The 23,716-nt window shown below is 45.4% G+C and overlaps 1 protein-coding gene across 1 annotated transcript; it reads right to left on the bottom strand.

The window, feature by feature from the left end:
• Positions 1 to 8,534: 8,534 nt before the first annotated feature.
• On the bottom strand, positions 8,535 to 10,931 carry LOC149864441 (uncharacterized). The gene is given in 1 exon segment (XM_090049785.1): positions 8,535 to 10,931. A coding segment is annotated over 1 exon segment (2,301 nt). The 5' UTR covers positions 10,836 to 10,931.
• Between the last annotated feature and the right edge of the window lie 12,785 nt (positions 10,932 to 23,716).

Here is a 23,716-nt window from a genome sequence, read left to right as displayed (position 1 = left end):
GGGGAATACCGGCTCACCAGAGTACCCCAAGAGATGACAAGGTCCAATGGTCACAAACTCCTGCGAGATCATTTTAGGCCGGACATAAGGAAAAACTTCTTTACTGTCTAAGCCCCCAGTGCCTGGAATAGAACCTCTCCTCCCCCCCGCCCCCAGAGGTGATGCAAGCACCTACTCTGGACACTTTTAAGAAACATTTGGATGCCTATCTTGCTGGGATCCTTTGACCCTAACTGACTTCCTTCCCTTTGGGCAGGGGGAGAGACCCAATGAACTTAGGTGAAACCTTCCAGCCCTAATGGCTATGAAAACTATGATTTAGGTCAAAGCAGTTATGGAAACTTCTGTCCCTGACCTCTTTCTTGTTCAAGTTAAATCACAGTCCCCCAGCATCGCAGCATGCTTTCCAGCCCTGGGCTGAACTGGGCTGTGCTGTCTGCTCCAGAGAACAGGGCTGACCCCACCCCTCTGCGCCCCAGCTGGATCAGTGAGGGCTGGCTGATGGGGTGGGGGGCAAACCTGGCTGAGGATGCATTCCAGTCTGTAGTGGGATGACTGCCCCCCCTGCAAGCAAACCCTAGCTGGGGTCTGGGGCCAGGGAAGGGCGGGGGGTTAAAAGCACCTCTTCCCCTGCTCAAACTTACTGCTGGCTGAAATTGTGGACTACAAATCCCAGAGGCACCTGGAAGCGGGAAGAGGAAGTGATGAGCAATCCTGAATAATGCTGCTGATGTGATTCTGGACTGCAAATCCCAGAGACCTCAGGAGCAGCAGGAGGAAGAAGAGAACACACAGCCAGAGATCTGTGATCTAGAGCCTCTGGTTTTGATCTGAGCTACTGCAGGGATGCGGCTGCATTTCCTATGCCAAAGGTAAATGTCTGTTCACTTCCGTTTCAATTTAATCTGTGCAGTTTAAACTAACCTGCAAAAGGTGAATCTATTCAGCCTCAGGCTTTTTGACTATCTGTACCTAGCCTAGGTCTCCAGTTTGAAGCAAGGATCTGTCCAGATGAGCAAGGATTTAAAAAATTATTTCATTCACTGTAATTTTGATAACTCTCTATTAGATTAATTTAATATTTTATTCCCTTTAATAGAGGGACTAAGTTAGGACATCTAACTTTCAGGTCTCAAATTACAGGCTGACCATTGTTTTTCATTAATTTGTAAGTCCATTAGCCAAGGCCTATCTCTTACAATTTGCATGAACCTGCTCAGCAGGGCCAACTGCCAGAGCTGGCAACACTATTTATCACATAAAAGCTGGAAGGCACAAAAGATTTCGAAGAAATCAGCAGACAGACAAACAGAAAAAAGAACACAATCTTTCCATTAAAATAAAAATGAGAAAGATAATTATTGTTTGCTAGATTTTGTTTTGTCATTTATGAAACTGTGTATAGTTGGTTGTGTTGTGATGACCACTGGTGAAAATGGAAGTTAACAAAGCCTAATACCCACAATGAATAATTAAACCAGCTGTACAACTAGAAGCTTATTTCTACACTTAACACTTGAAGTCAAGGAGAGCTTTGGGTGCCTGGGAAATTGAGGTGAACCAAAGCCCAAAGCAATTTTGCATTTAAAACAAAATGAACAGACTTGGAGGGAAGAGTTTTAAGAAACAAGAAAAACAAACCAACAACAAAACCAAAAACCCTTTTCTTCTGTCAGCAATAATTTTTTAAGAGTTATTCTGAAATCCACCCTCACTGCTTGCTCTCCTCCAACCTCTTTACCCCATCAGTCTTAATTGCTTTTTAACTCTTATTCAGCTGTCAAATTTCTCTCTCTCATTTTGCTTTCAGAAAAAGTAACCATCTGTCTGGATCAACAATATTTTCATTCCTACACCATTTTCTCCCACAACATATGTCTTCAATTTCTAATGCAGAGTTGAATACTTGAAGAATGTTGTCAGCTACCATGCCACTGATTTGACTGAATCAGCCTCGACATTTTGCCAATTATACTGTACACTTTAGAAAAGAAATATAAATAGAATGTAGCTGGCTGCAAAATTCAATCAGGCTGGCTCAACTTAGGAAATGAAACATTACCTTTATTTTTGGGGGGTGGGGAGTGGGAGGGCATGTAAAAAAGTTCAGTCCCATCCTCTTTCAGGTTAGTAACTGCATGTCATGCAGTTCAATTGCATTGATCTATTTTTAAATTCATTTTCATAAATTATGTTTTCTGTCTGTTTTTATGTATATAGTTCTCTTCATACTTCTTCACATACATAGTACCTGAGCACAAAGAAAACATTTTACATAGCTCGGTGGTTCTCAACCTTTTTAAAAACTCAAGACTCCATATCTTTTATGAATTTATCCACACCCCATTTAAAAATATATTTATTATGTTGTTTATTTCCTTCCACATATGCCTGGTAGACACCAGTGCGCACTTACCTTCTCACAACCTGCAACACTTAAAAAGATCTCAAGGCATCCCAGCGTGCTGTGTTACCTTGGTTGAGAATCACTGCATAGTTTAATTATGTTGATTAAGTAGGGGAGTGAGTTAATATTTCAGGGTAATGATCCCTACTTTTTTCATTTCTAATCCCTTGTTTCAATTTATTGATAGCTACTGAAATTTTTTTTAGCTTTATATCTTCAAGAAAATAAGATTTTCATTTTTATATTTTAAGCAAAAATAGATCAACATACAAGTGGACTTCAAAAAGTGTTACTTCCCCTATTTATTTAAAAGAAAAAAATGCCTTCATTATTCTTTTTGGAGTCAAAAGAAAGAATAAGAACAGTAACACCTGGCATGACAGTTCTTTTCATGAGAGTCCTCTTTGATGAGAAGTGGCTTAGAGTAGTTTAAGTATTTTTAATTCCTACCATTTCAAAGGTTCACAAGCAGGACTGGTTGAAAATGATCTGTAAATACTGTTTTATGATGGAAAATAGTGGAGTTCACCATACTAACTTAAAAGAAGTATTTGCTTCACTTAAAATGTTTTGATATTTGATAATACCTGAAAACCAATAGATTTCATAGACATTAGGGCTGGAAGGGACCTCGGAAGATCATCGAGTCCAGCCCCCCACCCAAAGAGTAGGAAGTCAGCTGGGGTCATAGGATCCCAGCAAGATAAGCATCCAATATGTTCTTGAAGGTGTTCAACGTAGGTGCTTGAACCACCTCCGCTGGCAGACTGTTCCAGACCTTGGGGGCTCGGACAGTAAAGAAATTCTTCCTTATGTCCAGCCTGAAACGGTCTCACAGTAGTTTATGACTGTTTGACCTCATCATTCCTTGGGATGCCATGGTGAACAAACATTACCCAGATCCTGGTCGTCACTCCTGATAAACTTATAGGTGGCCATCAGATCACCCTTGAGCCTGCGCTTTTCCAGCCCTATGTCTCTCAGCCTGTCATCGTAAGGTCTGTTTTTGAAGTCAAGATATATGACATCAATCTCTTCTCCCTTGTCCAGGTGATAGGTCACCCGGTTATAGAAGGAAATGAGATTGGTCAAGCAAGACCTACCCGCAACAAACCCATGCTGGCTATCCCTCAGGATGTTGGCTTTGGACAGTCCATTAAGGATGGCCTCTTTAATAAACTTTTCTAAGATCTTCCCTGAGATAGAAGTCAGGCTGATGGGCCTATAGTTTGCCAGATCCACTTTCCTCCCTTTCTTGAAGATTGGCACCACATTGGCGTTCTTCCAGTCTGTGGGCACTACACCAGAGCACCAGGAGTTTTCAAAGATCCGTGCCAGGGGCTGGGCTATGACGGTTGCCAGCTCCTTGAGTACCCTGGGGTGTAGATTGTCAGGGCCAGCTGACTTGAAGATATCCAGCTTCTCAAGATGTTTCTTCACGAGGTCAGCATTTATGGAGGGCAGGGGATTCCCCTACCCGGACCGCCCTGTCCCGTGGAGGGCATGGGCGTCCCACGGGACTGATGAAAGACCGACGCAAAGTACCCATTTAATAGGCTGGCTTTTTCCTGGGCGTCAGTTCTCAGTTGCCCCATCTGGTTCAGCAGGGGTCCAACGTTGCCCTTGCTTTTCTTCTGGCTCCCCACATATCTGAAAAAGGACTTTTTATTGTCCTTGATGCTCGAAGCTAGTTGGAGTTCAGTTGCAGCCTTGGCTTTCCTGCTTTGCTGCCTGCAGAACCGGACCAGTCCAGAATAATCCTCCTTGGTGGTGAATTCCATCCTTTGTAGGCATTCTTTTTAGCCTTAGGAGGTCTTCTGCGTCCGTGGAGAGCCAGGGGGGGCTGTTGTGCCCTCTTGCTGCCTTTCCTCTGAGATGGAATAGACTTAGCTTGTGCATTGAGGATTGCTTTCTTGAGGAGCTACCACTCTTCTTGAACTTCCCTCTCCCTGGGTCATGGTCCCTTAAGGCCTGACTGACAAGCCTCCTGAGCTTGTTAAAGTTGGCTTTTCTGAAATCAAGGACTTCTGTGTTGTTGACTGACTTGCCAGCTTTACGGCGGATGGTGAAGGTGATCAGGTCATGGTTGCTGTCACCCACCTTCCCATCGATCACTGGGTCACTGATTAGGTCGTCTCCAGTAGCCAGTACCAGGTCGAGCAGTGCTTTGCCTCTTGTTGGCCCATACACTTCTTGAGTCAGGTAGAGGTCATCCATGCATGAAATGAAGCTTTGCAACCACTCAGATTTTGCTGAGTGATCCTCCCATGAGATGTCCGGGTAACTGAAGTCACCCATGACAACCAAGGTCCTGGAGCATGTGGCCTCAGCCAGTTCCCGGGTAAACTCCTGGTCAAGCTCAGGACTTTGGGTGGGAGGTCTGTAGTAGACTCCCACCGTTGTGTCCCCTGTGCTGTGTTTCCCATAGATTTTAACCCAGAGGGTCTCCAGTCATCCACCCTGGTCACCAATATCAGCTTGCAGGGACATGTAGCTTTCCTTAATTACAGGGACATGTAGCTTTCCTTAAGCTTTATTGAATTTGAAAAGAATTATGAAAGGCTTTTATTTATTTAAGAATCCCTGTTCTGATGCATCTTACAAGGACTGCAGCCAGTCATACAAAGTTAGTGTTCACTTAATTCTTCTCAAGGAGACTTTTTGTTTTGGAAGGAATTTCACCACTTTGCATGTGAAAAACAGATAACCATAATCCATGGTCAGGGATTTTAAAATTGTTTACAACAAAATTAACAACTGATCTGTAAAATTTCATTAACTATGCCATCCTTGAATTATGTTTTCTGAATAACTTAATAGGTGTTCTAAGGTTGTACATAGATAAAGAGTGAAATGACCCCCCCACTCTGAACTCACAAAGGGGATACATATAATGTATGCATACATAAATACCTCCTTACCAGCCATACTGGAGAAATTAGACCTGTGTAGACACAGGCTTATTTCTCCCTACTTTATTCTCAGCCTGAGATTCCACAGCAGGCTATGCTCTACAGCATACAGAGGGTGCACAGAGGCACATAGGGACTAGGGACAGACATTCATAAAGCCTGAGCCTGAATTGACTCAGTCATTACAGGTTATTCTAACCTGCAAAGCTTAAACTAATTTGGAGGTGAATAGACATTCCCTTTTCATTCCAGAAATGCAGGCACACGCCTGCAGTGGCTCAGGCTAGAATCTGGGGTGGTGGGGTGGGGTGGGGTGGGGGAGGTGCTAAAGCAGCCCTTCTTTCCCTTTCACAGAGCTGAACTGGGGGGGGGAGGGATGGCCAGGCCCCAGCAGGATGCACTGATTAGGGAGGGGTTTAGACTCCAACCCCGGCCTGCTCCATCTCAGGCTTCTCCACCCTCCACTCGCTGCTTAAGGTGCAGGAGTGTTGCCAGCCCCCAGCCAGCATTCTCAGGCAAAGGGTTAGTGTGCAATGCATGCATCTGTTGATGATACTGAGCTTTTCAATCTCTCTTTTGTCACGATGAACCCGGCAGAGCTGGCAAGCCAAGCTCGGGGTCGCGGTCACGGTGGATTGGCCAGGTGGTGGCTATTGGCACGGACAGGTGGGATTAGCGGCTTTGGAGTCTGAGAAGTACCCAGGCGTAGTGATTTAACAAGGATGGTTTATTTTACTCACGCTTTGAAGCAGAGGCACACAGTTGCTTTCTTCGGTTACAGTGATAACGTACAGACAACAAAGGGGTCTGTTGGCCCACGAGGTTCAGTCCGAAGACCTAGTCCCAGGGCTGGTCAACAGCTCATAAATGGGTATAACATAAAACAAACTGTAACGCGTAGGTGACGAGTCGCGTGACGCCAGTCCACAGCAGTGGACAATCGGGTGGTTGAATACGAAAAGCCGGGGTCGGTAGCCAGGAGGTGATGCAGCGAAGACGTCAGTTGGAGGGATAAGCAGAGTCGTAGTTAGTGAGGGAAGCCAAGGTCGATGATCCAGAGCTGGGTTAAACAAAGTCCAAAGGGTGATCCGAAATTGTAAGCCGTTAGTCAGTTCAAAAGGTAAATCAGGAGCCAGATAAACATAGTCAAAAACCACAATGGTAACGAGTGATTCGAAATACTAAGCGAAGGAGGCGAAGGAGGAGATCAATAGGCCCTAAAGCCTGACTCAGAGAGTAGTCCCTGCAGCAGCAGCCTCTGTCTCTAGTCCATGCGATCTCCACACACACCACCACACACCGAGGGAGGGGCTCACAGAACTTTTATATCAATTTGGTAGCCAATCAATGTGCTCTCCGCAGAGAAATTTCTAGTCCGATTACCTCATGTCAGGTTCTGACTGAGCATGCTCCCAGTCAGGAGCTGACACAGTCTGAGCATGCGTCTGTGGGGAAAGTAGGTCAACAATGATTGACAGCTCCGCAGGTCACCCAGGGGGCAAGGACTGGGTGAGACTTGGAAATTTCCACTCACAGCTTCAAACCACGCATGTCAGTTTAACCTTTTCTGTACTGGCAGCATACTCTCAAAAAATTTCCATGACATGCCCCCTTGCTGTCAGCACAGAAGCTAAAAAGCCGAATTATACCTCCTCCTCCTCGGTTTCGTCGTCATTCTGAAACTTATCGGGAAAGGGAACGGCGGAATACACGTGTACAGACAAATTTGAAACCTTACGTGTCAGAATCTTAAAAACACAACTAACAATAAGAATGATAATTAAGAACACGAATAAAAACGATAACAAGGGTGTTAGCAAGGTCAGTAGCCACGAGGAGGCATTCCACCCAAACCTGAAAAGATATACAACTGGAGGATTCAGACTACACACAATGGTTACTGCGGTCATGACTCGAGGATTTAAGGATGACAATAATGACCGATAAAATAAACAGGAACACAAAGACAAGTACGGCAAATATAAAATTGGCAAGATGCATAGAAATACAGATTTGCATGGGTACACTCACACTTCCTACCCCCTGCTGTCCTGTCTCTTCATCCCCAGTGTTATTAGCCCACAATGAGAGCAGGTGCAGAACAAAGTTTTGAGACTGGTCAGATTCTGAGATCGATACTGTAGATCCAAAAGTAACATATTTACAACACATCAAAATCCAGATTACTCTAGAGTCCTTTTGTTTTCTTGGCATCTTTGCAGCCTTGTTTTTTCCGATTTAAGTTGTCACTCTAACTTCCATGCTTCTCTCAAATCCTCCGAGGAATGATCCGATACCCTGAAACGACAAACATAAATAAAACAACAGAATGTGTCCTTTTTATCTATAGCCCTATCTCTCCTGTACCTTCCAGCACTTAATAAGGGACAAACAGTTGCCCCCTTGCTGGGAGGACAGGAGCTGTGACTTTAAGCGGTATCATTAGTATCGTTAACGTCCTGTGGTAGAATCATTTCTGTATTAGAGCATCTCGATAGCCAGTTGTGGTGGGTGAGTATTGTCCGGCCGCTATCTGTAAGGGTGACTAAGTAGGTGTTCGGATATCGCTCCGCGGATTGTATTACGCCTTGCAAAACTTTAGGATGGCGATGGTTATGGTCTGGAAGGGAGACCCACACTAGCTCGTTGTCTGCAAATTTCTTCTCCCATGGTTCGACTGGTTTTTCCGTAGATTGTTCCCACAAGGGTTTGGTCGCATTCAGATTGATTAAGATCTCATGATTGCGGACTGTCCAATTTCGATAACTTCCATTTCCCGTTACTCGGAGCGCTTCTTTATAAAGTCCTATGGCCCGTTCCACAACCCCATTGGACTGGGGATGGTAAGGAAGATGATGATGCCATGTGATGTTATATGACCTAGCGAATTTTTCGACAGTGTTTGACGTAAAAGGCGGCCCACCATCCGATTGTATTGTGGTGGGAACTTGCCACATCGTGAAGACGGCGGTTAAGGCTGTAGTAACTGCTGCGGCATGGGACTTCCGAAGGGGTACGACGGTTATGAGCTGATAGCCGAGATCGATAACGAGTAGCCCCTTATTTGGGACTGAGGCTCCGGGTAATGGCCCAAATAGGTTGACTTGCCAGGTTTGGCCTGGGTTGAAATTTTCTTTTGCGAGGGCTCCTTTCATGGTTTTTGTCAGATGTACTTTCTCTTTTGCAAAGGCTGCACAGGCTTGGACCACGCGCCTTCAGTCACGATGTAGGCCATACTGTGGCTTCTCTGCTATGGTCTCACACCATCGGGAGTAGCACGCCTTGGGGCCTGGATGACTCCATCGCTCATGCAACCAAGTGAGGTAGGGGTCAATACCAACGGGTTCGCTGGTATCGTCTAGAGTGAATACTTCATCATTAGCTACTAGTCGTGGCCTGGGTTCGCTCGTATCGTCTAAGGGGAATATTTCATCATTAGGTACTAGTCTTGGCGTGGGTTCACTCGTATCGTCTAAGGGGAATACTTCATCATTAGTTACTAGTCGTGGCCTGGGTTCGCTCGTATCGTCTAAGGGGAACTCTTCATCAGTAGCTACTGGTCGTAGCAACTCATTGACTGTAGCGTGTACCGGGTCGGCGTCATTCCTATGGGAACGTGTGTGGCGGACTAGTGGTAGGATCGTGAACTGTGACAACAGTCGGTATGTGTCTTCCTAAACGTCAAGGTGTTCAGTCGGTTTAGTCGTACCAGTTATTATCTCGTAGATGTAATGAGAATCAATAGCGATAATTGGAACTGGGAGAGTCGCGTCGTGGTTTTCTAAGCAGTGTTGTGTAACTGCACGGAATCCCAGGAGTTCATTACGTTGGGCTGACTCACAGCCGGGTTGGATATCGTGTATGCAGCATGGATGACAATAAAAACCATACTTCCCGCCTTCACGGGTGGAACCATCCGATGCCATCCAAGCCGGCTGGGTTGTTCCGTACAATGTAAGGTGTAATGTTGTCTCAATGATCGGGGGCGGCGGTAGATCCTCGTATTTCCATGCATTCCAATGGTATAAGTGATTTAATACTAAAGCACTCCATGTGGCTGGTTCACCATGGAAACATGGATCGGGTCGGTCGTGAGCTAGGTGAGGTATCAAAGTTGCTCCTATTGCCTGCAATGGCCCTTGGCCGATAGCGAGTGGTTCTACCAGCTGAGTGGCTAGGAGGGTTTTGCCTATGGCACCATATCGATGCTGGTTTGTGCGGATGGTACGATGAGCAAGGAATACTAAGTTTCCAGCTGTATTCTTTACCGTGGTGAAAATGTGCTCTGTTGTAAATCCCACCGTGACAGTTAATGGCGAATCAAAATCAATCGCGTGAAGATTCGTTCCCTGAATAGATATTACGAGGTTGTGCAATGCTTTATCATCCTTTGGGGTCCAGGGGGTTTGGCGCCTGGATTTCTCTTGAATTTGCCTCTGAATCCGAGCTATAACTGGGAGATGATCAGGAGTGATGAAATGTCGGACCCAGTTCAATCTTCCCAGCAGGGATTGAAAGTCTACCTTCTTTGATAATTCTTTGTTTTTCCATAAATCAAAGGAGAGATCATCGTGGGCCACGCCTTTACGGAGGGCACGAGTAAAGGTAGTCCCTAAGAATGTGATCTCGCTCGTCGGGTGCAGTTGAGATTTTTCTTTATTTACGATCCATCCTTCAGCAGTTAAATGTTGGATGAGATCGGTCGTGGCTTGGGTTACTGCGGTTGTGTTTCTGCCCATGATGGCGATGTCATCGAGGTAAGCCCAGATCTGGATGGACTTTGCGATTTCGTTGCTTTTGGTGAATCTGTCAAGGGTGTCATTCATAGCACTGGTGGCTGAGGCTGGGGCATTTCGATAGCCCTGCGGACATACGTTCCAATGAAACATTTTCCCTCTGATGCACATGTTGAGGATACCCTCAGAGTTGTTGATAGGTATGGAATAGAACATGTTCTTTAGATCTATAGTCGTGCCCACCCAGTCATGGGCTTGATAATTGGCCATCTCATATAGGTTCTGTGGCAGCGTACTCGACGAAGGTTGGGTCAGTGCTACACAACGTCTATTGACCTCACGGTAATCCACCACGAGACGTACAGCGTCAGGTCTTCCAGGCTTTGGTATCCCCCAACCCGGGGAAAGGTAAGTGCTTGCCTGTATTCGCCTGATGGAGCCTTCATGGACCAAGTCGTCTAGCAAGGTGTCCAGGGGGTCCTGAAGATGCACTTTCGTTGGTATTGGAGTATACCACCATAGGGAGTGGACTTTCAGTGAGGGTGTATGCCACTCCGGTCTAGGTACAGTTGTGATAGGTAGGACTTCTAGCACCTTATGCTTCAATTCCAAAGTGCGGATGCCGGGGATTTCTAAAATGTTTACATTCCCGAGGACCGCATCCAGTCGTTTGGGATGGCCCCTGACGGTAAATTTCACAAGAGCTGTTGCGGTAGCAGCATTGAGGCCTTGAACCATCATTACCTTGTTGGTACGATGATGGGGGATTGACGGCTTCATGACATTAACCTGGGCCCCTGTATCTAATAGGAATCTTGCCGTAGTGGTGTCGTGCGGATCATCGGGGTTCTGTATCTCTATTGAGGCGTACGGTCGAGGATCGCTATCAAAGAGTTTCATGTGGTTCGTCGCTACCAATATCTTTCGTTTTCCATTTCGAGCTTCCATATTTCTTTCTCCAACCCTCTCCTGCACTCCTTCAGACAAAATATCATTGATTGCTTTAAGTTTTGTTTCATTTCCGTTCTGTTTCGCTTCATCTCGTTTCGCTTCATTTCGTCGTTTGAGTTCACTTCGTTGAGTTTCGCTTCGTGTAGATTCGTTATGCTTTGGTTCGTTTCGTTCTGGGTTACGCCATTTCAGCTCGGTTTGTCCGCTTAGTTTTGCTTCATCACGTTTAAGTCCGCTTCGTTTCAGTTCGTTAATCGTTTCCTCGTTTGAGTTCGGTTTAGGTTTGTTTCGCTTATGTTCGCTTTGTGTTACTTCGATTGTTGAGTCCGTTTGTCGCCTTATTGGGTCAGTCAAGCCATCGATCGCCGGACTTCTGCCAATGGCGATCACTCATTTTTTGGCTTCTGGTTGTCATCGTTGAAACCTAAGGTTTTTGCAAGGGCTCGTTGTCCCTCATCTCCAAGGAGTCGTAGCTTCTCCTTGGAGAGGCCAGATCTTCCCAATAGAAACCCAAACATCGCTCTCTCTCTTGGTGTTCTCTGAGGAGGTGAGTAGGATGTTTGATACTTCGGTTTCGATGACGGTTGATCCTTTCTCATGGTCAATGGTACAGTCCGGGTCGGTTTCCTCTGATATGGTCTCGAATTTACCCATCGAGAATGGGTAGCGGGTTCTTCAGCAAGATACGCTTGCTTGGGTCTTAATTCTCCATCAGAGATGGGGTAAGCAGTCTTCTGTGGTTTCGGTTTCATCGCTCCTTGTAGCTGGTCTAATTGGCCCAAAACATGTATAACTGGACCGTTGATGGAAGCACTCAACAAGAGGCGGGCGGTGATGCTCTGGTTTCCGCCATAAATCTCTGTGGCAGCTTCTATAGCCTCAGACAGGCATGGCACGTCCCCTGGGGTGGTGGCAAATCTTTGTGGCCATGCCCCCTGCGCCTGAGCAGGCGTTAGGTTTAGTGCCTGTTGTGCTGGGTTCCAGAGTGCATAGGAAGCCCCCATGATCGCATAAACCATCGAGGTCGCACTGGCACGACCTGCTGCTCCTTCATGCCAGGTGTGGATTTTCCGCTGGAGGGCCTCCACAGCTAAGGCTGGCAAAGGTATTGGCCAGTGTTAGTTTGCCAGAACAGGGACTGGGTCCACTACCTTGGCTCTACTCCATGCGGAACTTCTAACTAGCTGCAGTGCCTCTTCTTGATTCACTGTTTCGCTTCCCGACTCAGCTACAAGACGACCTAGCCAGGCGATGGGTGTTTCATCGCTTCGTATCGATGTTTCTTTCTTGAGTTCGCTCATTTCTGAGCGGGTACGGGATCTTGTGGTTACGGTTACTCTCGTTACCAGTTTTTGTATCGCAATGGGATATGCTGTTATTACATCCTCCTCATTGCTTAGGGTGACTTGTTGTTTTCGTTGGTTTTCAATTAAATTAATTCCACTTGCTTCGTTTCTTGTAATCGTGTGGTTCCTGGCTGGTTTATTCGTATTGGTTGCAATCATATCTGTCCATTCTTCGCTTGTGGTTGCATTCGTCTGATGATTACTCGTAGTGGTTACACGGTTGCTGGTTGATACATTGTTGCATGTAGTTCCGCTTATCTTATTTGTATGTTTGCAGTTCTCCCGTACGTCCTCTAGGTGGCGCTGGCTGACGTACGGGGGTGGTGACGTAATTGCAACAGGCGGTGCCGTTGCAGGAGCCGGGCTCCAGATGGGCGGAGTGGCAGGTGACGTTGCTGTGGGAGGAGGGCTCTTTGTGGGCAGAGTAGACGGTGACGTAGGCGGGGGTTTTCGCGGGGTTTTTTCTGTGCTCTTAAGCTGGTCAGCGCCATCTTGTAATGGCCGCTCGCTTAAGTTTTTCGCTGCGGCTTCGGCAGCGATCTTCAGTTGTTTCCCCTGATCCACCAATTCCCCCAGTAATAACACATATTCCTGAAACAGGACCTTTATTATACAGCCCTTCTTCCATTTTTTGAAACCAATCCACTTGGTCTCCTTCCTGCCTTGTTCCAGGGCCTCACGGAGCTGGGTGATCAGCTCATGGCCCCTCGATCCAGCCGGGATGTTCGGGCAGCGGAATGGGCTTGGAAGGGGTTCCTTCCCACCTTCCACCACATATTTTATGCACCGAGCCAGCTCCTGAGCCTAGCTGAGGCTTGCCACTGCCGGAGATTTTCCGCGAGCCAGGGATGTGGGCCCGGTCTCCTCCCTCGGGCGATAAACGGCCCGGGAGTCTCGCAGAACACAGCCCAGGGCTCCCAGACTGAGCCGGACGGCCCTCTCGCTCCCGCTTATCGCTTGGAGGGACAGATAGCCGTTAATTGCGGCTGAGGCCTGGTTAGTGGCCTGGTGGAACGCCACATGGTTCCAAAGGTCCTCCATTAACTCAGACTCCATGCCTCCCGTGGATCCTGTTCGTGACGCCATGTCGCGATGAACCCGGCAGAGCTGGCAAGCCAAGCTCGGGGTCGCCTCCCATGGATCCTGTTCATGACGCCATGTCGGGGAACCGAAGGATCGGGCCCCAAGGTCACGGTGGGCCGGGGTGGCAATTAGATACGGACAGGTGGGATTAGCGGCTTTGGAGTCTGAGAAGTACCCAGGCGTAGTGATTTAACAAGGATGGTTTATTTTACTCATGCTTTGAAGCGGAGGCACACAGTTGCTTTCTTCGGTTACAGTGATAACGTACAGACAACAAAGGGGTCTGTTGGCCCACGAGGTTCAGTCCGAAGACCTAGTCCCAGGGCTGGTCAACAGCTCATAATGGGTATAACATAAAACAAACTGTAACGCGTAGGTGACGAGTCGCGTGACGCCAGTCCACAGCAGTGGACAATCGGGTGGTTGAATACGAAAAGCCGGGGTCGGTAGCCAGGAGGTGATGCAGCGAAGACGTCAGTTGGAGGGATAAGCAGAGTCGTAGTTAGTGAGGGAAGCCAAGGTCGATGATCCAGAGCTGGGTTAAACAAAGTCCAAAGGGTGATCCGAAATCGTAAGCCGTTAGTCAGTTCAAAAGGTAAATCAGGAGCCAGATAAACGTAGTCAAAAACCGCAATGGTAACAAGTGATTCGAAATACTAAGTGAAGGAGGTGAAGGAGGAGATCAATAGGCCCTAAAGCCTGACTCAGAGAGTAGTCCCTGCAGCAGCAGCCTCTGTCTCTAGTCCACGCGATCTCCACACACACCACCACACACCGAGGGAGGGGCTCACAGAACTTTTATATCAATTTGGTAGCCAATCAACGTGCTCTCCGCAGAGAAATTTCTAGTCCGATTACCTCATGTCAGGTTCTGACTGAGCATGCTCCCAGTCAGGAGCTGACACAGTCTGAGCATGCGTCTGTGGGGAAAGTAGGTCAACAATGATTGACAGCTCCGCAGGTCACCCAGGGGGCAAGGACTGGGTGAGCCTTGGAAATTTCCACTCACAGCTTCAAACTGCACATGTCAGTTTAACCTCTTCTGTACTGGCAGCATACTCTCAAAAAAATTTCCATGACATCTTTCTTGTCTGCAAACTTGACAGGGCTGCAAACCAGCAGGAGGGCTGATAAAACCACAATGTTTATCAGCCAATCATCAAAACGAAAGGCCCTCTCATTAGTTCAAGCTCTTCTTAAACAGCTTTTTCAAAGTAGGAGCATTAACAGCTGACTGCAGTTTGGCTCCAAAATCCCTAAGCAGACATTGTTCTGTCTGCCTTTGTCATGTCCCAGTGAACCTGACCACACATACATACACACACACACCCCTCTCAGCATTAGCTAGCATACCACATGCCTAGAGTCCATGGGACTGGAGTCTGTGCTATGGGAGATAGGAGGGAAGAAGGGGGGATCCCTGCTTGAGCAGTGAGGACAGCCAGGCAGACCCTGCTGTGCCAGCAGTCTCTCTTGGAGCTCTGGCTAGGGAGCAGAGGGGCAGGCGCAGGGTCAGCCTGTTCTCTGGAGCAGACAGCACAGCCTAGCCCAATCCAGCCCAGCCCAGGGCTGCAAACCATCTGGGATGCTGGGGGACTCATTTAAATTAAACAAGGAAGAGATCTGGGACAGACATTGCACAAACCAGTTTGACACAATTCAGTTAAGTCTGATACTACATTCAACCAGGTTTATCTTAAACCAGTTTTATCCTTTTTTGAAACTGGTTTATGTGCAGTGAACTTATGTTTAAACCACTTTCTGGTCACTTAAACTGGTTTATATGCAACTTCTGTCCCTAGCCAGGTTGCGAGTATCTGCCTTGATATATGGTGAATGATAGAGGTCTACAGGAAAGAGCCCTGCACTTGGCATACAAGGATATCCACGTGAAATACCTCTTATCCTGCATACCTTAAGAGAAATAAACATGAGGAAACATATGTGAATAAGAATGTAGAGCATATTTTACATTGCATTTTTGGAATAGAGAATGTAATCATGTGACTGAATCACAGTTCCTTCCATGGACCAGAGCAGTGTAGTAGCTGTGGACTGTCCTTTATAAAAAGCGAGACACAAGACATCAACCTAACTCAAAGCTATAATTTTTCTTATTTTAATAACCACACTGTATTTATTTCTGTAGTGCTTGGGACATGCACTACACTACAGAAATAATAAAGAGAGATTATTATTGTACTTTATAAACACATGCAGATTTCTACACATTTTAACAAGTGAAAATAAAAAAAAGTGACTTTGTGAAGACTGAAAATAAGTTCATTTTGCTTTATATCTCCGTAGAGTGTGCTGTAACTATAGAAGCTAGTACTTTTCAGTTCCATTTGGCAAGCTTAATTTGACATTCCCAGTTATGTACTAGGGAAGCAGTATACCACACTATGAAGTAAAAAGTGTGCCTCTGATTGGTGTTCTGATGATTTCTTCATATCTTGTGCTTTAAAGAAAGAAAAAAATCTCATTTGATTGAAGGTTAAACTGTTTTTGGCATAAATATGCAGGAAAATGTGGGTTCAGAACACATTTTAACAACTCAAATATGTTTCAGGTGAAGAAATTATTAATCTGTTTTTCACAGGATAGCTGACCCTATTGCATCAACAGGTCTTTGTAATGTTGATTGTTATACTGAAAGTGACATGCTATTTTTTAAATGGCATAGCAGATTATGGCAAAATATTTTATCCACTAGTTAGAATAACAACCAAAATGAGACTTATGTGAATGAAATTTGCATTCCAGTCAATGTTCATAGTGTATAATCAAGCACTGTATGCAGTTAAATGGCTCTGTTGTCTCGCTATAATGAATAACTACATCCATCCTAACAGTTAATGAAGAATAAATGACTTATTATCAATGAATGGCAGTATCTAAATAGCTCTGCAACAAAAACAGAATATTAAAATGTGTAGCTAAAATAGATCTTAAATGATAATGAACTTACTCAAACTATTAATTATTTTTAAAGCCTCTAGTAAGGTTTGCTGCTTTTGCATGGAATCAGCACTCAGCTGGTTCAAGTCTCATTGTATACTTGCAGACTGAGTTAACAAATGTCCTTTTAAAATCACATACTGATTCTTAAAGGAACAGTGCTGAACTAAACCGGAGTTGCTATGCTAGATCAGATAACTGCTCCAACAGCCTATATTCAGCCAAACTTAGCACCATAATAGGAAGAACTAAGAAATGTTTTCACATACAGTTGTATATTTGCTCATAGCAGAAGTTTTCTTTTCACAGTCACAAGATCAGGGTGAACACATGCCCTGAAGCACAAGAGTTTATATCATTTAATTAATAATTTAAAAAAAAAATCCTAATGTAGTGAGATGACCTTAGTATTCATATGAATGCCATCATCTTTTTTGATTGCTGCTATGCTCTTGACTTCAGTGGGTACATCCCCACAATCAGGGTTGTGCATTTGGTGTGGCACACGTAGCAGCAGCACATATTTGTGCTGCTGCTTTGTGCCCCAAGGCAAGCCTCTCCATGCACACTCTGGCATGCACCAAATTGCCCCAAGTGGGTTGGGAAGGCAACGGCCAGCACCTGGCCTCAGCAGCCTTACATACCATCCTGGGGGGCTCCCAGTGCAGCAGTGGCACCAATCCAGCTGCACAGAAGCTGGTCAGCAGTCAGACCATGGCTCTGAATGGCCAGGCTCCATTGCAGGCAGTGCATGCTGCTTGCTGTGTGACCACTTGTTGTGGTTTTTTGTGTGTTTGTTTGGTTGGGGTTTTAATTTTTTTTTTAAATGGGACACCTGGTATCAAATTTGCAGCACATGTACAGTTGCACATTTCCTGCGTGAGGTTTGCAGCTCTGCAAACCACATGTGTGCGTTCATCTGGATGCACCCAGTGATAGTATCTCCAAACCCTGAAATTTTAGCTAGTGCAGAGAAAAATGCATTGCTTGTTAGATGGTATTTCTAGCACAGAGTATACGCCTACACTTGTTTCCACTGGCTCACGGTTGAATTCTGTAAGTCTGAGCTATGATTTTGCCTTAGAGGAGAGCATGAACAATGGAATATCAGATATAATTTTGTATATTTTTTTCCATTTCATCTCTCTTCATTTTACCCTCTTGGATTAGTGGTATTGTCTACTTCTCAATACAATTAAATGGTGGTTTTAATGAACATTAGAATGCAAGTAATACAAGCAGAGAAGAAAATATTCAGATTTGCAGGGGCTCATCTGAATTTAAACTGGCAATTGTTATCTAAATCTGCTTTTGTTATTCAAAATTTAGTTCTGTTCTACACTCAATCACAACCACAAACTACTTCTCAGAGGAAAATATCTCCATTATTGATTTGCTATGATTTCTTTTAAAGATTTTGCTTTACCGTGTAACATTTTTTGTCTCTTGCCTTTTCTAATATACTATTGCTTTTTTTTTATGTCTTTCTTGTTTCTTAACTAACAAGAAACCTGGAACTCTGCTGAATCCTTGATGATTTAGCTAACAGGAACCAAGCTCAGAATCACAAGAATATGTGAAAAATCTAAACAGAACAGGACAAGGTCCACAGCATCCTATCTTTTTATTCTAAGCACTGAGGTTCAACTAAGTAGAATTTGTAGGCAGAGTCAGGAATTAACTAAAATTGGTTGTACAAAGTAGCTAGAAAGTTGCAGGATGGGTCAACTAGTTTAAGTCAGATTCTAAAAAGAAGGATTTAGGCATCTAAAGACCTAGTTGAGGTTTAAGCATCTAAATATAAGAGTGATCTGCAACATTGTTTAATAGTCTGCAACTCACTTGAATGTTTAGGCATCTGAAAGGCCAAGTGTGCCTACAGTTTTGCTAGTCCAGGTCTATAAGCAATTCTATTTTGGCATCTTTGTACCTCAGACTCCTAAGAAGCCCAGTTCAATAGATATGCTCAGATTGTGCTCATCATTCACCAACAGCATTGAGTTCAGTACAAAGCACAGCAGCCACAACCATTTTCATCCATGAATTGTAGCTGACATGGTGGTGCTAGCCACATTGCACACAGATGTCTAGTGGCTGAGCACTTGCCCGGAAAGTGGTTGACACAGGTTTAAACTTGTTGACCTACAGCTGTACAGAAAGGAATTCATAGGGCCAGAATCCAGGACTTTCCCATCCCAGAAAAGTAGGCTACAGAGCTCCTTGTTTGTTCTGTCCCTATGAAATAGGTGTTTTTGGACTGAGATCTATAGGGAATGCAACCATCTCAGCCTGACCTAGTCCTGCAATTATGGTACACTCCTAGGTGATAGAAAGAGTTGACAAAGCCCTAAAGTACAAGCCCCTCACTTTCTGGCTAGGTACTAATAATCTAGACTATAACCTAGGTGGTAACAGCAGCACCATAATTGACAGTTATGTTTTAGAGGCAAAGACTGAGAAAACTACTTATATGCAGAGGGATGATATCAGTACCTGAGGCCAGAAAAGAGTGAGTTTTTGAGTCTCTCATAGATTTCATAGACATCAGGGCTGGAAGGGACCTCGGGAGATCATCGAGTCCAGCCCCCTGCCCAAAGGGCAGGAAGTCAGCTGGGGTCATAGGATCCCAGCAAGATAAGCATCCAATTTCCTCTTAAAGGTGTTCAGTGTAGGTGCTTGAACCACCTCCGCTGGCAGACTGTTCCAGACCTTGGGGGCTCGGACAATAAAGAAATTCTTCCTTATGTCCAGCCTGAAACGGTCTTGCAAGAGTTTGTGACCGTTCGACCTCGTTATCCCTTGGGGCGCTCTGGTGAACAAACATTCCCCCAGATACTGGTGGTCACCCCTGATAAACTTATAGGTGGCCATCAGATCACCCCTGAGCCTACGCTTTTCCAGGCCAAAGAGTTCCATGGCTCTCAGCCTGTCATCATAAGATCTGTTTTCCTGACCTCTGATCATGCGCATGGCTCTCCTCTGGACTCTCTCAAGCTTCTCCACATCCTTTTTGAATTGTGGAGCCCAAAACTGGACGCAGTACTCCAGCTGCGGCCTCACAAAGGCTGAGTACAAGGGGAGAATGACGTTCCGGGATTTGCTCCAGAAGCATCTATGGTTGCAAGCCAGTGTTTTGGTCGCTTTACTAGCTGCAGCATCGCATTGCAGGCTCATGTTCATCTTGTGGTCAATGATGATCCCCAAGTCTCTTTCTTCTGTAGTGCTATCCAACGTAGCACTGCTGAGCCTATAAGGATGCTGCAGGTTTTTCCTCCCAAGGTGGAGAACCTTGCATTTTTCGGTGTTAAGCACCATCAGGTTCTCGTCAGCCCATTTGCTGAGCTTGTCCAGGTCAGCCTGGATCACCTGCCTATCTTCTGGCGTGGATGCTTTGCCCCAAAGTTTGGTGTCATCGGCGAACTTGGCCAGTCCACTCCTGACTCCAATGTCCACATCATTAATGAAGATGTTGAACAGTATAGGTCCCAGGACAGAGCCTTGAGGGACCCCACTGGTCACAGGGCACCACGATAAGTGACTGCCATCGATTACAACCCTCTGGGTCCGACCACGGAGCCAATTTCCCAGCCAGCGGATCGTGGTGGAGCCAAGGCCACAACTGGCCAGTTTGGCCAAGAGGTGATCGTGGGATACCAGATCAAAAGCTTTTTTGAAGTCAAGATATATGACATCAATCTCTTCTCCCTTGTCCAGGTGATACGTCACCTGGTCATAGAAGGAAATGAGATTGGTCAAACAAGACCTACCCGCAACAAACCCGTGCTGGCTATCCCTTAGAATGTTAGCCTGGGCCAGTCCCTCAAGGATGGCCTCCTTAATAAACTTTTCTAAGATCTTCCCCAGGATAGAAGTCAGGCTAATGGGCCTGTAGTTAGCCGGATCCACTCTCCTCCCTTTCTTGAAGATAGGCACCACATTGGCCTTCTTCCAGGCTTCGGGCACTACACCAGAGCGCCCGGAGTTTTCAAAGATCCGTGCCAGGGGCTGGGCTATGACGCTCGCCAGCTTCTTGAGTACCCTGGGGTGCAGATTGTCAGGGCCGGCTGACTTGAAGGTATCCAGCTTCTCAAGGTGTTCCTTCACGAGGTCAGCATTTATGGAGGGTAGGGGATCCCCATCACCCGGATCTCCCTGTCCCATAGCAGGCATGGGTGTCCCACGGGACTGATGAAAGACTGATGCAAAGTACCTATTTAATAGGTTGGCTTTTTCCTGGGCGTCAGTTGTCAGTTGCCCCATCTGGTTTAGCAGGGGTCCAACATTGCCCTTGCTTTTCCTCCGGCTCCCCACATATCTGAAAAAGGACTTTTTATTGTCCTTGATGCTTGAAGCTAGTTGGAGTTCAGTTGCAGCCTTGGCTTTCCTGGTTTGCTCCCTGCAGGACCGGACCAGTGCAGAATAATCCTCCTTGGAGGTGAACCCATCCTCCATCCTTTGTAGGCTTTCATTTTTAGCCACAGGAGGTCCGCTAGGTCCCTAGAGAGCCAGGAGGGCCTCTGTGCCTTCTTGCTGCCTTTCCTCCTTGTTGGAATAGATTTAGCTTGTGCGTTGAGGATCGCTTCCTTGAGAAGTAACCACTCTTCTTGAACTCCCATCTCCCTGGGGTCATGGTCCCTGAGGGCCTGACCGACAAGCCTCTTGAACTTGTCAAAGTCGGCTTTTCTGAAGTCAAGGACTTCTGTGTTGCTGACTGATCTTGGTCCATATAAAATACCATATAAAATAAATATGCAATGGAGTTAGAAGTATAACTTTTTGAAACAGTGCATGGTTCAGGGAATTCTGTCTTGGTCTTATATAGATTCCTAACACAGGACTGCAGCTAGGCAAATAATTTCAGAAGCAGTTGGGATTTCAGAAACTCTTTCTTCATCATTTCCTGTTCACTGCTTAGCATCTGGCTCCCTGCTAGACCCCATTTCTACATACATCTTGCTACCTTTTTACTGAATTATGTGAACATGAGTTGAAGGACCACCTCCCAGTATTGTTTGATTAATTAATTATTGTTGAAGATTCTCAACTTAAAGTAAATATTTGGCCTTGCATTACACATTAAGGTGGAGGAAATTAAAAATAGGGATACATGGAGTGTTGGTTATGGCCTTTAATATGAAACAGCTGCAGTGGAGCAATAATGTGGCGAATTAAAGTTGCATTGTGTATTACAACAACCAAGCTGAAAAAACATTTGATATAAACATTACCCAAATTTCCCATTGCAGAAGTTTTCTTTACACCTAATGTTTATTAGAATGAAAGGTACATTATCGTTTTAGTCAGGGAGGATGTCATGGTCAGAACAATCTGCAAGCATAGCAGAGCTTTGACTGTAACCTGAAAGCAATTTTCAAGGAAAGTGTTAGAATATTGCATGTAAAAATTGATTTAAGTATAAAGGCATGCTTTTATCTTCCATTAAGTAAGTGCAGGCATATGTAGAATTAGTATTGTATATAAAATATACAAAATGTTATGTCCATTTTTAATTTTAGGAAAAGCTTATTGTTTCTAGATCAAGTCACTTTAATCTCTGTAATTTTATAGTAAAGAAAAAATGGTAAAATTATAAGAAGGATTCGTTTAATGTTAGGTAATATTTAAAAAAAAATATTTATGATTTTAGCAAGAATTAGGGAATCCGACTTTCTCACTTTGCCAAGTACACAGAACTTGAGGCATTCTCTTTATGGCAAAATCAATTTGGGCTTTATTTCCGTAGCTGGCTGTCAGTTACTATCAATCTGTAAAACCTTTCTAAAGCAAAGCATGATACCCTTTACTTTGGAAATCTTCAAATAGAACTGAATGAAATGTATGAACACATTCCCTGAACCATGCACTGTTTCAAAAAGTTATACTTCTAACTCCATTGCATATTTAGTTTATATGGTAGGTCACTTGATTTATAATGGATTCAAAACAGTGTCGTTTTCCATATATATCCACACTGAAAAAAAAATCAGTAGCTAGACAGCTGCATTCTAACAATTAAAACAAATCTTTAATTTTTCATTTTTTTTCATTCCATCAGTTTTCCATACTACGTTCAGTTCTCTGTTATACTTGTGTAATTTCAGGCTAATGCCATTAACATAAATATGTTATTCATTGTTTCTATCTGTGTTAGGATGTTGTTACAGGTTACATTTAAAACTTTTACAATCTGTTCAATGTTATGCCGTCATAAAAGTTAAAATATTTTCAGAGCAGTCATAGGTTGAGGTTTAATGACATCAGAAACCTGCAGTACTGTGACTTGCCTTTGGAGGACCTGGTAAGCAGAGGTATGGACAGGAGTCAAGAGAGGAGCCAGGAGAGTCGCATGTAGCTTGGTGGTGGAGAAACCAGCATGGGATCTGTGATTTGTCTCTCTCAGCAGCATGAACTGAGCCAAAGCCAAAGGTGGAAAAGAAGAAAATCTTATTCTTGTCTATTGTGTGTGGAGGAGTATGTGTGGGGGGGGGGAGGATATGTGAGATGTGTGCTTGGTATGGAATGGGTATGGATGTGGGATGTGTGGTGAGGAGTATGGGGTATGTGTGGGTTTGGTAGCATGAAATGTATGTGTGGGGGATGTGTATGGGTGTTGGTGTGTATGGATGTGTGGGGGGAGTGTTTGGGTATGGTTTGGTGTGTGGTTGGGGTGTGGGGGAGGATGCTGGATGTGTGCATGAATATGGTGGTTGTGTGGTTGGGGTGTAGGCAGGCTGGGTGTGCACATGTGAGAGGCTGATCCTCCCCTTAACTTCTCTTTGTGACATGGCTGAGCTCAGCCCCTTCACAGGTTGTGGGATGGAGGAGGGCACAATCAGCACTGCCTGCATGGCTTGCAGAGCACTGCAAAGGGGCAGGAAAGTAGCTGCCACCAGCAGGCAGCAAGTGAAGCATCTAGGAAAGGAGAGGGGTGTGGGTGAAGAAGCTGAGCAGAGTCTGGTGCTGCTGGCTCTCTTGGCCTATTGCGCATCTGCCCAGTGGGGCTGTGGTGAAGCCTGTGCTGGCTCCTGCTGCAGCTCCTGCCCCACCTGCCTATCCTTCACTTGTCCAGTGGGGTTGCAACCAAGCCCAAGCTAGCTCCTGCTTTACTTGACTGCCCCATGCCTGATGGCAGGGTTTGTGAGCAGCCAAACTTCTTCATGCCTCCTCACCATCCCTGTGCTCTGCCACCCAGCCATGCACAAGCAGAGCCAAAACAAGATGCAGGAAGAGCCTACCTCCTGCCCTGGTCCCCTCAGTGCTGCAGCTTCTCCTCCCTACCTGCTCCCCAGAGCGCTGCAGCAGAGACAGGAGTTGTTGTTG

This window comes from Crocodylus siamensis, chromosome 5 (assembly GCF_052110815.1).
Source record: "Crocodylus siamensis isolate JL-2025a chromosome 5, ASM5211081v1, whole genome shotgun sequence".
NCBI classification, from domain to species: Eukaryota; Metazoa; Chordata; order Crocodylia; family Crocodylidae; genus Crocodylus; species Crocodylus siamensis.
The sequence above is the reverse complement of the archived record's forward strand: the minus strand, read 5'-3'. Positions and strand labels throughout refer to the sequence as shown.